Source organism: Podarcis melisellensis (genome assembly GCF_964234715.1).
Source record: "Podarcis melisellensis genome assembly, chromosome: 6".
NCBI classification, from domain to species: domain Eukaryota; kingdom Metazoa; phylum Chordata; class Lepidosauria; order Squamata; family Lacertidae; genus Podarcis; species Podarcis melisellensis.
The window spans coordinates 58,845,857-58,860,276 of NC_138538.1; the positions used below are offsets into that span (position 1 = coordinate 58,845,857).

At 42.7% G+C, this 14,420-nt stretch overlaps 1 protein-coding gene across 1 annotated transcript in view; it reads left to right on the forward strand.

Moving 5' to 3' along the window:
- FGGY (FGGY carbohydrate kinase domain containing) overlaps window positions 1-14,420 on the forward strand; it is a 134,069-nt gene that overhangs the window by 63,739 nt on the left and 55,910 nt on the right. The window contains exon 8 of the mRNA XM_081915827.1: window positions 316-419. Within this exon, the coding sequence (XP_081771953.1) occupies window positions 316-419 (104 nt within the window). The remainder of the gene's footprint in view (window positions 1-315; window positions 420-14,420) is intronic.

Here is a 14,420-nt window from a genome sequence, read left to right on the forward strand (position 1 = left end):
AGCACCCCCATTTTGCCCCCAGCCATTTTGTTTAAAACTCAGGGGACCCCTGTGTGGGTGCCCAAACACCCTCTGTAGCTGCATCTGAAGTTGTGGATCTGTGACTGTCACTCCAGCTGTGAATCCTGATTGATGATGATTGTTCTCTCTTCCATTAGATTGATCAATACTTTTATGGGGGGGGGGGCGGCGGCGATGTATTAGCCAAGTAGAAGTAGAGAAATCGGCTTCTCTGACAACACTGTTTGACAGCCTTCTCAGATTTATGTCTTTAAAAATGGGGTTTCTTATATATTTTTTGTCTCTCCGTACCAGGTATGATCGGGGCCAGAGTGCAAGGACATAACTTGCCCTGTGAAAACCAGCCAATTACATCCCGAGCCGTTGTGATCTGTGGAACATCTTCATGCCACATGGCGGTAAGTTGGGAGCAGAATCATTATGCCCGTCACATAAAACCGGCTGATGAGAAACTGCCCTTTAAACACCTCTTTTAATTTATTTGCCCTTGTGTATCCTGTATATTATGAAGTACTTTGAGAGACTTCTTATAGATCACCATACATCTGCTACTGAGAAACATCTTTAATAGTAGTAGAAATCAATATGAAGGGAAAGGCACAAAATGTAAAAGCAAAGTCAGAAATTATTCTACTGCGATTTCAACTGGACAGTGTGAAATTGGAGCCGGAGACTCTCGCTTAGAGTAACCCATGATGAGCGTGTCACTAATGTATAACTGAGTACTCAGTGTCTTTAGAAAATCCCCTTTAGCCTTCATCTCTCTCACCTCCTCTCTCAATCAATATAAATCCATCTTCTGCTGAGCACTCTAATGATCTATAGAATTATGAGTTGCATTGCGGCTCCAAAAGAGCCCAGATAAGCAATTTTTGCTTCAATATTTTTTCTCACTGAATTAGTGGAAAAGCTTTTTCCTGGGATTGCAATTAAAGTTTACTGTCTCTCTCTCTCTCTCTCTCTCTCTCTCTTCAGGCATGCGCATATATATATATATATATATATATATATATATATATATATATATATATATATATTTATGCATGCCTGAAAGCATTCTGTTTTCTTGTCTATCTTATTCAGTCATCCTATTCAGTCATTTTCATTTCATTTAAAACTTGTTAACTTGCTTAACAACTGAATCATTAGATAGGATTTCACTAAATTATATGCAGCAAAATAAATAATATGTGCATTATTCACAAATGACAGTGTACACATTTTTGGATTTGTGTGTGTTTTTGTGTTTATACAGACACACACAAACAAACATATGAATTTAGGGGCGGGAAATTATAAAGTGTGGTGTTAGAGGCAAAGGAAGTAAAGTATAGATTCAGGATGACACTTCATGCAGCTGGTATACTTCCTCCGACACTGGAGCCATCATGTTAATATTCGTTACTCTCCACGCATGTTTCCAGTCCCCTTTTAAAGCCATCCAAGTTGACTGCCATTACTATGTCTAATAGCTAATTCCATAGTTTATCTGTGCTCTGTCTGAAGAAGTTCCAGGGTTCCTTGGTTCCTGCTGGCAGATCCCAAGCAAGGCAGGGGTAGCCAGTAGAATGTAGAAGCTGACTGGCAGCAGAATGGAGAGACAGGCAGGATGATAATTAAATGGGCAGATCCAGGAAGGCATAGCAGGAGCTAATACAGCTGATAGAATTTTCAAGGACCAGGAGATGGTTGACTAAAGCAGTAAAGTTTCTGATCACCAGATCCCAGAGAATTGTCTCTGAGGGAGAACTGTCACCAGAAGCATTTCCAGGAGTTGGCAAAACTGCTTCCCACCCCCACCAGGGGCACAGGCCCCCGAAAAACCCACCCCAGAAATCTGTCTCCAGTTATCTGTTCATGAGAAATGGCAAGGCGGTCTGAAGGTAGACTTCTGGAGGGCATAACCTATATGTGTGTGGCAAAGTACCTCCGCTGTCACAGCAAGATCGAGAAGCTTCCCGTTCCTCTGGCAAAAAAGGTGTGCATTTTTTTCCTCCTCACCTGGCCCTCACTCCAGATACTTAATGTACTTGGGTCGTGTAAAATATAGTAATTTCTAATGTGGGTATTGTAGTAAAGTGTTTTGCCGCCCCCGCCCCCGGAGGGGCGGCACCGATACTGCTCCTTGCCAAGGGCACAAGGGACCATAAGTATACCTCTGATGGCCACCTATTTGTAATTCATGTTGTAAAGCCCTGACTGGCTACAAATGCAGATCATGTGGACAGAAATGGGGAGGAAAAGGCATCAACCAATCCTCCAATTTTTCAAAACAGATAAGAGATGCGGCAGAAAGAAGAGTCTTGTGCATGGGGAGGCAAACTAAGGCCTGGGGGCCGGATCCAGCCCAATCGTCTTCTAAATCCGACCCGTGGACGGTCCAGGAATCAGCATGTTTATACATGAGTAGAACGTGTCCTTTTATTTAAAATGCATCTCTGGGTTATTTGTGGGGCATAAGAATTCGTTCATTTTTTTTAAAAAAAAACCACACATATAGTCCGGCCCCCCACAAGGTCTGAGGGACAGTGGACCAGCCCCCTGCTGAAAAAGTTTGCTGACCCCTGTCTTGTGCCCTTATGCCCCTGGCCTTATGCCCCTTTCAGCTCTCTCTCCCATCTATGATAAGGGTTACAAGTTTGTTGTGAGGATTACAAAATAAGTGAGGTACTTGGTACACCCTATAGAATGCCTCGTTTGTTTGTGCAGCGGGGCTCAGTAACAGGGCAGTATGATCAAGGCTAAAGTGGCACATTTGGGACAAATAATAGTGATACAATGGTGCCTCGCAAGACGAAAATAATTCGTTCCGCGAGTCTCTTCGTCTAGCGGTTTTTCGTCTTGCGAAGCACGGCCATTAGCGGCTTAGCGGATTAGCGCTATTAGCGGCTCTTAGCGGCATAGAAAAAGGGGGGGGGAGGAAAAAAATTCGCAAGAACTCGCAAGACGAAAACGTCTTGCGAAGCAAGCCCATAGGGAAATTCGTCTTGCGAAGCAACTCAAAAACAGAAAACTCTTACATCTAGTGAGTTTTTCATCTTGCGAGGCATACGTCTTGCGGGGCACCACTGTAATGTAAATTGTGCTAATGTTAGACTCCCACTTTAAAGTTGGTGTTCACTATCAATAGATAACTGATGCTACAGTCCTATGCAGAGTTAGTTAGCTGTAAGCCCTCTGAGCATACGTGCAAGAAAGCAAACATAGGAATGCGCTGCAAAATCTGTTTCAGTTTCAAAATACCAAAAATACTATTCCCCCCCCTGCCCCCGCCCCCGCCTTTTCACCATATTGCATTGTCAAAGGCAATATGATTTCCCATCAATGAACAACTAACAAATCCAAAGCTGCTGTGGAATGAATATATGAAAACTCTTTGGTTGAAGCAGTCTTTTATCTGTACCTGTTTATATACTGCGCCGACGACATAGGGCAGTTGTGTGTGCCTTTTTAATGATATGTATTTGCAGCTGCAGTTGGTTGAAATTAACTGTACCTTTTTTTAATTAGAGCCATAAAATCTAAGTTTATTATCCTCTATGTTTTTGTTAGAAATCTCTCTCTCCATATATATATATATATATATATATATATATATATATATATATATATATATATATATATATATATTTCTCCTTCTCTTTGTACCAAGGGACCCCAAGGGCAATAGAGATGAATCATCAGGTTTAATTTAATGCAGTGGGAGAGAGACCTGTGTGGTCAGGCTGGCATAAAAAAGTGCCTTTGATCTGCTTCAGGTGCACTGAGCCCCAGCGAGCCAGCAACAATAATATCTTTGTGAGATGATCAGAGTAGAGAGCGAAACAGAGAGACCAAGGGGAGGGGGGAATGGCCTGTATGGAAACTCAAGGCTTTCCTTTGTTGTGGTTCTGGCAAAGGAAAAAGTCAACTGTCAGGAGAAATTCAGCGAACATAAAGCAGGGTGAAAGTGCAATGGTCGAGTAGTGGGTTTCTTTCAAAGGATCTTAAGAACAAAGCACTCAAAAATAATTTGCTGGGTTACTTTATTTTCTGGGGAAGTGGGGGCGGGAGAGAGGGTTGTGGAAGAGGAGGGGTTGCAATGAGTGACTCAACGTGCAGTGAATCAGACGAGTAGGAGGACTTCAGTATGGGCCTGTAAAATTATGAAGGATGCCCCATTACATCCCCTGCTTTTTAAAAAAAAGTCTTAAGAAATTAAAGGAAATACTTTTATTGGTCATGCCTCTGGTATTTTGAGTGGTATAGAAGTCAATCTGTAATGTACCATTAGGCTCTTCTGTTGGGAATGTGGAGGAGATCACTTAGAGTACGAAATGACAACTGGGGTGGTGGCAGCAGGAGATTTAACAGTTGACAGTTGGACATGAGCAGACGTAATCAGCATGGGAATCCACTGTGACACAGCATTCCTACCGTTAAAATACTATTTTAAATATTTTCTTCTCTCGTTTGTATCCAGCCCTTCTACAAGGCATGCTTGATTCTATGGTGTTCAGAGTTTATTCTTCCAACAATTTTTGCAAACAGCTTTCTCCTTCTCCCAAGTTCCATATCTTTATCTTTTAACCCCCCCCGTCATGTCCCCCCTCCCCAAATGTGTGTTTTTAAGATCTGCACACTTTAACAAGCTGAAATTGGCAATGATTAGATCATGCAATTTTTGCATGCACCACGCCCAGCTTCTGCCATCGATCTGTGTTTTCAGTTTGGAGTTGTTGACACTTGGCCCGAATAACCTGCTGCAGTTAAATTTATCTGTTGTGCGATTCTATCTTTCCTGGGTTTTCTAATGGTCATTTTAAGATCAACAGGATACAAGAATTAAGGGATTGCTTGGATGAATCTGTACGCTATAAATATTGTAAAAGGTTCTCAGTTGAGTTCAAAGGCATGTTCTTTGCCTGTTTTTGTTTCTTTGTTGGCTTAAAGAGCAACTTCAGGCAAAATGTGCTTACTCTGAATTGGTTCATCTGCTCCTCTTAGCAACTAGCGTATATAAAACAGCGCTGTTCTTGCTCCACAATATCCACCCAAGCTGCCAGCTTTGTTTACACAAATAGAGTCTGGAGCACGTTTCCAGCCTGAGAGCTTGCACAGTACGTGTCCTTTGCAGAACATCCTGGGGTGGAGACCGCAGAGGCACGCTGGCTCAAAGTGTTCCTACAGACTGATCTCTGTAATCTCAGTGGGAGCCAGACCAGCAAGTGGTTTCAGTATATGTTGGCTGAGATTCGAGAGCAGAACATGCCACATAGTTAAAGCATCAGACTCCTTGAATGTTTATTGCTAAGGAGTCCTTTGCCGTGCCGGTAAATGTCTGCACAGAGGCAAAACGCAGCACACCACGCTATTGGGCTCATGTGCTACATCGCCTTTCGTGTTTTATGTAGCGGCACTTGGCAAAGTGCTTTCAGGGAGAACATCCAAAAGCTGCTTTCTGGATTTTCACCTTGTATTCTTCAGGCACCGCTGGCCCTTCCACTCTGTTCAAGTTAGGGAGTTGAAACGTGCTGTCTCCAAGGGGATGTAGCCGAATGCCCAGGGCAATGGATCTCTCCGCCAGCTGGCTGCAGCCCAGCAGTTTGCAAAGGCAGCAATTTGTCCTCCTCCAGATCAGTAGAGAGGGGTGGGGTGAGGGGTGTTGCAGGCAAATGAAAACAAAAGCAAAACTACTGCAAACAAGACACCGTGAAAGGACTTCAGAAGAACAATGGGAATGTAAAACTCTTCAGCCACACCATCTTCTGTCTCCCTGCTTTTTGGTTCACAAGTGGCAGAATGCATTTTCAAATGTAGCCTTTTAAAAGTCGGACTGCGGCCTAGTTATTTAATTTAACTGATATGGTGGGCATGAATCTCTCTGTGATTGCAGAGAAATGCAGTTTTACAGTGGCATAATAGCGGGTGGCGCTGTGGGTTAAACCATAGAGCCTAGGACTTGCCGATCAGAAGGTCAGCAGTTCGAATCCCCATGATGGGGTGAGCTCCCGTTGCTCGGTCCCTGCTCCTGCCAACCTAGCAGTTCGAAAGCACGTCAAAGTGCAAGTAGATAAATAGGTACCGCTCCAGCGGGAAGGTAAACGGTGTTTCCATGTGCTGCTCTGGTTCACCAGAAGCGGCTTAGTCATGCTGGCCACATGACCCAGAAGCTGTACGCTGGCTCCCTCGGCCAATAAAGCGAGATGAACGCCGCAACCCCAGAGTTGGCCACAACTGGACCTAATGGTCAGGGTCCCTTTACCTTTAATAGTGGAACTGCGCAGGAACTGCCCAAGGCCTTATACTGCCTGAAGCAGAACATCAGATCCCTCATAAGTAAACATGCATAGTGCCCAAGGTTGACCAAGTGGAAAGTCTCCTGGGCATATCTGCTTGGGGATGAAAAAATGAAACATATAATCTAAAAATTATCATTCATTGTCCTATGGTAGGTCTGGTCCCGGTAGTAATTAAAGCACATGGATACTTTTCTAAGCACACAGCCTCTCTCCTGCTAAAGGTGGTGGGGAGAAATCTTGAATAGCTAACAATTAAATATACATAGTGCAGATTTTTGGACAGCAATTCCACCTTCTCACACAAAGACACCTGTAGAACTGCTTCAAACTGTTACATTTTCTTAGTCGCCCTGTGGGAATACATGTGCCTTTGGTGCCAGATAAAAGGTGGCAGAATTCTATCTTGCAGAATAAGAACTGTCTGGCACCATAGAAGCAAATACAACCATTCTGTCCTTTCAGCACTTTCTTGCCCACATGGAGAAACATATAAGCAGTCCTCAAGATCAGCAGAATTTGTGAACAATTCAGCACAAAGCCAGTCCCTTAACTGAACTACTACCCCCCCCCTTTTACCACAGTGAGTGACCAGGCTGCAGATGTGGCAATAGCTCTGGTGATGGCAGCTGGAGATTTTCAGTCTTGGTAAAAAGGAAGGAAGGAAGGAAGGAAGGAAGGAAGGAAGGAAGGAAGGAAGGAAGGAAGGAAGGAAGGAAGGAAGGAAGGAAAGAAAGAAAGAAAGAAAGAAAGAAAGAAAGAAAGAAAGAAGAAAGAAAAGTGGAAGATGAAGTACCATAGGACAACTGGCCCCATAATCATGGAAAAACACATGAGATGTGAATTGGTCTGGGTTTGCTAGTAAGGTTTTACAAATACTTCAAACTGTTGAGGACCACAGCAACTCCATTGGCTTAGGAGAGTTTCATAGACAGTTATGCAGTGTAATTGACAGAGAGAACACTGAAATCACATTAAACTGAAATCTGGAAAGAACACCATTGGAACCTACTAGCATGAGAGAGGAAAGATAAGCCATGAGTTGTGGATCAGATATTGAACTGACCTCATTTTTCAGGCACTTTAATTCACCAATTTTACAACCTACATTTAAACTGATTCAAATGGTCTCTCCATTTCCTGGCTTCTGAAACTTTCTACATTTTCCCTTAAGAAACTATAAATTTCAGGCACATTTGCACCATACATTTAAAGCAACATCATGCCACTTTAAACAGTCATGAGAAGAGCCTTCTGGATGAGACCAATGACCTGTCTAGTCCAGTATCCCATTCTCACAGCCAGATCCCTGTGGGGAATCCCACAAACATGGCCTGAGCACAAGAGCACTCTCCAGCAGTTTCTAGCAACTAATATTTTCCCTGGGTGAGGCTCATCCATTAGACTCTGCGTGTACTGATCCTTGCGTTGTCCCCAAATACTGGAAACTTAACTGCATAATTTGTGGTCATGGCTTCACTAAAGAAAGCTGGGAACTGCAGTTTTTTAAGGGTGCTGAGTGTAGTTAGGATCAGCAGCAAAGCTAGCTGTTCGGATGCCAGGTGTGGTGCGCACGTCCTGCAGCCGGGGGTGAGGCACGCTGCATGGAGCTTCTCCGCCACCTCCCCCTCAGCTGTAGGGAGTCGGAGGGAGAGGCAGTGGGCAGATGCAAGTCCAATGCTGCCATTTTAGGCAGCGCGGAGCCTACAGGCACCTAAGCCACCACGTCACTCCCAGGAGAGACGTGTGGCTTGGGCACACTGCTGTAAGTGCCGGCCCCCACAGTGTGGCGCCCAGTGCCAGCCACATTTTGTGACATCTGTGGATGGAACTAAAAAGTTTTTTAAAACCCCTCATACTTTTGTCATTTTGTAACCCCCCTCAGTGATGACACCCGGGGCGACCCGCACCCTCTTCCCCCGCCACTGGCTAGGATATGTCTTTTGCCCTCACAGGACTAAAATTCCCAGAGATCCCCAGAAAGAGAGACTGGTTGTTAAACCACTCTGAGAATTGTAGCTCTGTGGGGAAATTGGGGTCTCTTAACAACTTGGGATGCAGGTGGCGTTGTGGGTTAAACCACAGAGCCTAGGACTTGCCGATCAGAAGGTCGGCTCCCGTTGCTCGGTCCCTGCTCCTGCTAACCTAGCAGTTCAAAAGCATGTCAAAGTGCAAGTAGATAAATAGGTACTGCTCCGGCGGGAAGGTAAATGGCATTTCTGTGCGCTGCTCTGGTTTGCCAGAAGTGGCTTAGTCATGCTGGCCACATGACCCGGAAGCTGTCTGCGGACAAACACCGGTTCCCTTGGCCGCAACCCCAGAGCCGGTCATGACTGGACCTAATGGTCAGGGGTCCCTTTACCTTTACTTAACAACTTTTAGCACTTTTAACAAACAACAGTTACCAGGATTCTTTGGGGGAGTTCTCAGAGTGGTGTGGTAACTACTTTAAATGTACAGTGCAGGTATAGCTTCTTAAAAGGTATCTACCTGCACGCATATTATCCTCCACTTTCTGAACAAAAGTAGAATGGAATCATAGAACCATAGAATCTTAGCGTTGGAAGGGACCCGAGTGTCATCTAGTCCAACCCCCTGCAACACAGAAATCACAGCTAGAGCATCCATGACAGATGGCCATCCAACCTCTGCTTAAAAACCTACAAGGAAGGAGAGTCCACAACCTCCCGAGGGAGACTGTTCCACTGTCAAACAGCTCTTACTGTCAAAGCTCTTGCTATTTGTAAATTTACGTCTTCTTATGGTCACAGAACATGAGATTATTTTTGCAGCTCTAAGTACGAAACCTAGAGACAAACCTTTTTGCCAGAGTGGGACCTATTTGATTGAGCAAAATGCATTGTTAATGTCTTATTTCTTTTCTTTCTCTCTGTGTGTATTGTGCTTTGAATTGCAGTTTGCTCCGAGGTAATTGTCTATAAGGACAGAAAATAACGGAGGTCCTTCACTCACTATTCACCTACTCTCTGAGACTTGGTTCAAACCAGTGCTCCCCATCTTGGCATCCAGCACACTGTTGCTGTTTGCTTTGCCCAACTTGCCATGGCTGTCACACCAGAGCCTGTGGGGCTGAGTTGCTCTAACATGATTCTGTTTCTGCCCAAGTATAGAAATTCTGCATAGAAACCCCCCTGCCAATCTGCCAGGTGTTAAAATGAGTGCAGGGAACAAAATGTTCTTGTCTGAGGGGCATTCAGGCTTATCGGCTGCTGGTGTGGCCTTGTACCACCTTCAGTTGGTCACAACCAAAACAAAAATAATATGTTGCTGTTTATCTCCTTCCTAAAAAGTGTGCAGTTCTGGGTTCTAGCCAGCAGTTCCCTCTAAGCAGAACATTCTTCTTGTCCTCTCCTCAGGTGCCTTTTTTTCACCTGTCACTCCCATGGCCACTAAACAGGTTCAGTCCTCATTAGCCTGTTTTTTTGAGGAGGCGGGTTCCCCTGATATAGTTTTTCATGGTTTTTTTTTAGTGCTACAAACCATACTTTTCCCTTTGAGCATAGCATTTGGGTACAGTCCTGTTGGCCGTCACCAGCTGAGTTTGTTATAGGAGTTTTCCCAATAGGGACTAGAGTAAGTTGAAGAACCGTGGATCCATAGAACTACACTATCACTTGAGTCAATTTACTTTGCCACATTTTCCCAGTAATGATTGCTTTGTCATGTGATGGTCGAGTCTTCCATCAGGTGACAGCAGTCCACATTCCGAGAATTGCATGCACAAACTAAGCTTTTATTACACATTAAATAGCAAACCAATGGCATATCTCAGTGTATCCTGATTTAAGGTCAAAACAAAACAAAATCCTTCCAGTAGCACCTTAAAGACCAACTAAGTTAGTTCTTGGTATGAGCTTTCGTGTGCATGCACACTTCTTCAGATACCTTCAGGTATCTGAAGAAGTGTGCATGCACACGAAAGCTCATACCAAGAACTAACTTAGTTGGTCTTTAAGGTGCTACTGGAAGGAATTTTTTTTGTTTTGACTATGGCAGACCAACACGGCTACCTATCTGTAACTGATTTAAGGTATTTAGGTTATGTATCGATCCATTTTTTTGTCTTTGCCATTTATTGCAAAGAGTTAGCCGTTTTCTTCTTTAGCCAGTATAAAATGTTATTGTAAACATGCATATGCTTATGATGTGTACATGCAGTATTTTCGCTGTAATCTGAATCTTTAAAAAAAAATAACCCACCCACCCCCCGCACATACTACTAGACCACATTAAATGTTTATAGAGTAGTCATAAAATTATACTGAGGATTTGTATAGATTTTGAATACCCAAACTTTATCAAATATTTAAAATCAGTTAAGATCCTCGTGCTTTGCAATTTGGAAGTAAAGATAAAGTAATTGATAATATCTTATTTGATTTCCCAAATTGGATGTTTTGAAGTTTGATCTTTCAGCAGCAGGCCAAGTTTGTATTTTCAGTTGTAGAAATTGTGGAATTATATTTGGAGTGTTTGTAAATCTGGATAGCATCTGTTGCGGTGAATGAAGAGAATGAATGTGAATGAAATAATATACCCAATAGTGGATATCTAGATGAAAAATACAGGAGATAATTTGGGCATTGAAGCTGTACCTTCTGCTTTATGAAGTTGGTTTGGAATTGGGATATTTGAAAGTAATCATCATCATCAGGGTATTTAGTGCTGTTCTGTCCTGAAAATAGGAGTGTGTGTGTTGTTTTTTTTTAAGGTACCTTAATATAACAGACATCTGAAAATCCTACTAATAGGCATATAGGGTTGCTGCTCTGTATAGGGTTTCTAGTATGTGCAGCAGTGTCTGCTGTAAGTGGTATATTACTTTAGAAGGGTACAAAAAGGCATTTCAGTGCACAAGACAACACTGCCTGTGGAAGTGTACCCAGACAACCTTTGCGTCCATTTATCAAAGCACTCTGCTTCCATTTCATGGCAGGTGGCACAGTAAATAGTAGAGGGGTGAAGGTTATTTTGTACTCAGACAATTTCATTAAATGAAATGATTTTAAAGAACAACAACAGCGAAGAAGTGTGCACTCTAAAGTGCAGGGCAAAAAAATCTTAGTCTCAATTAGGAAGTACTAAACTTTAAAAGATAATAATCACAAAACCTAGAGATTTCATATTATATTTGTCCTATGAAATATGAAACATGAAGAGCTGAAAATCTTTTTAAATATAATCTTGCACTTGGTAAATGCCTGCCCACATACAGATTAAAGTTGAGTTTTAAATCCTTTAAAAACTCAATTTAAGTTAAGATTTGAAAGTTGCTTGGAAACTTCATTTAGTACAAATGTTCAAAGCATAAAAAGAAATTAAAGTAGATAACAATCAATAAGATGGAACCATTTAATAGGATGGATAAATTTGGAGGACCAACAATGTCTTAATCTGGACAGCTAACATTTTGTTGTTGATGGCTTAAGAGACCTTGAGAGTCTGTAATAGTTTTGCACAACTAATTTGTCAGTAACAATTATCTGTTCTATAGACCCAGAAATGCAAAGACATGCGTACGTAGTACCTCTTTGGATTTATAGTAATTAGAGACAATAAAATGGATCTCATCAGCACATACAGTTTTAAGGAAGTGAGAAATTAAGAGAACTTACATCTTTCATCTACCACATTTGCTGGCAGTATAGACTTACATAAATTCCTACTCTGATCCTATTTTGAGAACTTGGCTATCACCTGGAAAGTAAATCTAAGTATTAATAGGGTGCAGAACTGTAAGTGTACCTTTCTCAATTTTCATTGCACTCTCCCAACCAAAGAGCCTCCAAGATGATTATGCTATGAAGCCAAGAATCCACTCACATTTACACCAGTCTTTTGACCATGTCACATCACTCAGTCAAAACCATTGTTGCTTTGTAACACTACAGAGGTGCTTTCAAGATGACTGAACACTAATTGGTAACACATGAACACATTTAATAATCCCCCACCTATTCTGTGTAGCTTCAATTTGGATGTTTCTGAGAAGGTATGGCAATAACCAAAAACACACATCCTTGTATCTGTGTTCCATAGAACCTTGAGAACACTTGGAAATTCTGATCGCTTGGAAACACTGACCTTTTTTTTTTTACCACCTTTGCTAATGATGTCCAGACATCAGATGCTGGGGTTGCTGTTGTGGGAAATGACATTTGGATGCTATGATCACCTGTTAGCAAGGCTACATGGAACAAGACTATGGAGGAGGAAGAATGTCACTTGCCTTGTCCATGTATTATTTCTCTCCCTCCAAATAGTAGACATTGCCAGAGTGTTGTCGAAGCAGATCATGAAGTGGTTCACACACCACTGCAGTAATGTCTGGATCGGATCAAAGAATGGTAACATGTGAGGACTTAATATGTTCTTCCAAAGGTAGCTTTAAAAGAGCCTCTACTGGTGAGTGTAAGAACATCCAGTCGTGGCTTTGAGAAACCTGCAGCTTAAATAATCTGTACTGAAATGTATTTATTCTTAATTAATATATTTCAATAAGGATTAATTAACTTGCAGTTACTGGTAATTCTATTGTAGCATTCTCATAAATAGAAAAAGGTAAAGGTAAAGGACCCCTGACCATTAGGTCCAGTCGTGACCGACTCTGGGGTTGCGGCGCTCATCTTGCTTTATTGGCCGAGGGAACTGGCTTACAGCTTCCGGGTCATGTGGCCAGCATGACTAAGCCGCTTCTGGCGAACCAGAGCAGCGCACGGAAACGCCGTTTACCTTCCTGCCAGAGTGGTACCTATTTATCTACTTGCACTTTGACGTGCTTTCGAACTGCTAGGTTGGCAGGAGCAGGGACCGAACAACAGGAGCTCACCCCATCGCGGGGATTTGAACCGCCGACCTTCTGACCGGCAAGTCCTAGGCTTTGTGGTTTAACCCACAGCGCCACCCGTGTCCCTCTCATAAATATACATGGGTGAAAATGAACTCTCTAATAAGGTTGCCTTAGAGGGCAATCCAAACTCCGACCACCAGGGTTAAGGCTCAGTAGCCACATCCATACCTCTACTGTTGCAGAAACCAGGATGGAAGGTAGGGAGGAAGGAAAAATGGCCCATTGCTGTACCAGCTCCTTGACTCACCAGCCAAGGTAGTGAAGAGACCTGGATCAGGCCCATTGCCAGCAAATACTGTGCCCACAAACAGCGTGTTTTGAGGGTTTCTACTGGCAATAGCTTTCACCTGTCTGCCATTTAGCTGGGTGCATTTGGTTTCCTTCACCAACACAGCCAGAGCAGAGGGACACCGTATCCCATTTGCTTTATTGCCAGGTTCATCAGATGCAGAGAAATCTTGAAGTCAGCTACCAGGTTAGTTATAAAAACTCCACGTTTGGGACTTTTTATTACTGGCAATTCATGGACACTGAACAACTTGTAAATATAGAACACACTTTTGACAAATCCATGGCATTCTCTAAATTTAATTCCCTATTAATTAAACCATTTCCCCTGCAAACAAATGCCATCTGTGGAAGGGGCATTTGAGTTCTCCCATGCCAAATATGCTGCTGAGGGAAAAGGCTTTGAATCTCTCTTAACAACAAATTTTCTGCACTTTCCCCCAAATGTTCCCAAGATTGAGACAAATCAAGAAGGAGCAAGGATCAAGTAGATTAAAATAGTGCAGGAGGGGCAGAGGTTCATGAGACCACAGAATGCTTTTAAGGTGCCAGTACAAAAAGCTTCTGGAGAAAATATGGTATTCCATTGATCCCAGGCACTGATCCCTGACTCCAATCAAGACAGATACACACACACATATTTAAGCTTCTGCTTTCAAATGTCTGTGTCTCCATTGAAACATCCCTCCCTCCTGCCTTCCTTCCTTGCTTTTGAAAATCCATAAACCAGAACATTGCTTTTATCTTGGTGGGAAGGTGACGGGTTCATTTTGTTGTCTGCACCAGGAGATGGCATTTAAAACCACATACGAGTTTAGTTTCGAGCTTTCTTCCTCCTGTAAATGTGCACAGTTGTGATTCTGTTAAACTAAAATAAACAAGACAACTCATCATTTCATTTTGTAGTTGTTTCTACATAGAATTACATTTTTCTAGCTTTCTAGAGTTTTGCAGGTCCCAGT